Below are 1,774 nucleotides of genomic sequence, written 5' to 3'. Positions count from 1 at the left end.
TTCTGACTCATAGCGACCCTGTACAGGGTTTCCGAGGCTGTAAATCTTTACGGGAGCAGAGAGCCTCATCTTTCTCTCACAGAACAGCTGGTAGTTTTGAACTGCTGACTGTGAGATTAGCAGCCCGATTCATAACCACTACACAACCAGAGTATATAAAACATATATTATATCATAAAATACTATTAAATGGCACCTGTTTTCTTTTGCACCTAATGAATACCAGGTTAACATAACAATCATATATATCGCATACAGGATAATTCAGTATGAATCATTTTGCTTAGGAGAACATTTACATTTTAGACAATAACAGCACTTTTGAGCAAATAACTAAGAGAGTGAAAAATACCTGAGGGGTTCCTCACATGGAATCCAGTTCACCTTAGGGTCTGGGATATTCTCCAAATATGGGAAAATCGTTTCCCTGCTAAAGTTCCAGCCATACAGTGCATCTTCTGGAGTCACAATGATTTGAGCACCCTGTTCAAAGCAAGTTAAATCAAAACTATTCCTCCATGTACAACCTAGAAAATTCAACACCAAGGAGCCTCGATGAGGTAATGGTTACATGCGTGGTGGCTAACCTAAAGGTTGGTGGTTGAAACCCATTAGTTACTTCCATAAGTAAAGACCTGATCAACTCCTCCCATAAAGATTTCAGCCTAGGAATCCCTACGGGGTAGTTTTAATCTGGTGCTGTGAGTCAGTGTGCTAGATTGCAAAACTGGCTTGAACTGCAAGGCCGGTGTTCAAGCTGACAAACCATTCCTTGGAAACTCTATACAGAGTCACTATGGGGAGGAAGCAACTCAACAGCACTTAACAACAACAACATAGGATCGCTGTGAGCTGGAATTGACTTGACAGCCCCTCCCGTAAATTTAAATAGGAGAATACCTGTTTAGCTGCTTGTTTAATCGCATTTTCCAGCATATCTATATTCCTGTTCATCAGGAGAAAGGCATCTTCCTCAGAAACAGGCGTTTCTGTTTTGTCTGGCAATATGACAGCATGTTCATAGACTGCAGCTATGAAAGTATCCTTGGCACCGACATTCAGGATAAGAAGGGCAAACACTGCCACGGAGGTTGGAAAAGAAGACCTGATCATGACCACCATCTAGAACTTCTGAAAGTGAAAGCTACATCCATGTGATCTTAATAGAGGAGGAAACCTCTCTAAAACTATTATACTGCCATCTACTGGACTTTTATATAACTGTTTATAGAATGGTTAGGCTCATCTATGCCAAGAAATTTGGAAGACAACACTATCTGGCCAACTGATTGGAAGAGAGCTGTATTTGTGCCCATTCCAAAGAAAGGCAACCCAAAGGAATGCGGAAAATCTCTTTGATATCCCATGAGAGTAAAGTTTTACTAAAGGTAATACAGAAATGGCTGCAAGCATACATTGACAGAGAACTTCCAGAGGTTCAAGCCAGAAGAGGCCATGGAATGAGGGATAACATGGCTGATATCCGATGGAACTTGGCTGAAAACAGAGATGTTTAACTGTATTTTATTGACTATGAAAAGGCTTTCAATTGTGTGGATCATGGCAAGCTTTGGACAACATTGTGAAGTACAAGTATCCCGGAACACTTAATTGTGCTCATGGACAAAGGGGCAGTTGTTCAAACAGAACATGGGAACATTTAATGGTTTAAAATTAAGAAAGGTGTGTGACAGAGTTGTCTTCTTTTACTATACTTATTTAACCTGTATGCTGAGCAAATAATCCAAGAAGCTGAGTTAATATGAAGAAAAAC

The 1,774-nt window shown here is 40.2% G+C and overlaps 1 protein-coding gene across 1 annotated transcript in view; it reads right to left on the bottom strand.

The window, feature by feature from the left end:
- The window catches only part of VNN2 (vanin 2), a 26,941-nt gene extending 25,828 nt beyond the window's left edge, over nt 1–1,113 (bottom strand). The window contains exons 1-2 of the mRNA XM_006834721.1: nt 901–1,113; nt 353–483 (exon numbers count right to left, since the gene is read on the bottom strand). Coding sequence (XP_006834784.1) covers nt 353–483; nt 901–1,113 — 344 coding nt within the window. The remainder of the gene's footprint in view (nt 1–352; nt 484–900) is intronic.
- Nucleotides 1,114–1,774: the final 661 nt, after the last annotated feature.

Source organism: Chrysochloris asiatica, unplaced genomic scaffold (genome assembly GCF_000296735.1).
Source record: "Chrysochloris asiatica unplaced genomic scaffold, ChrAsi1.0 scaffold00013, whole genome shotgun sequence".
In the NCBI taxonomy this organism is placed as follows: domain Eukaryota; kingdom Metazoa; phylum Chordata; class Mammalia; order Afrosoricida; family Chrysochloridae; genus Chrysochloris; species Chrysochloris asiatica.
Note: the sequence above shows the minus strand (reverse complement) of the source record. Positions and strands in the feature narration are given on the sequence as shown.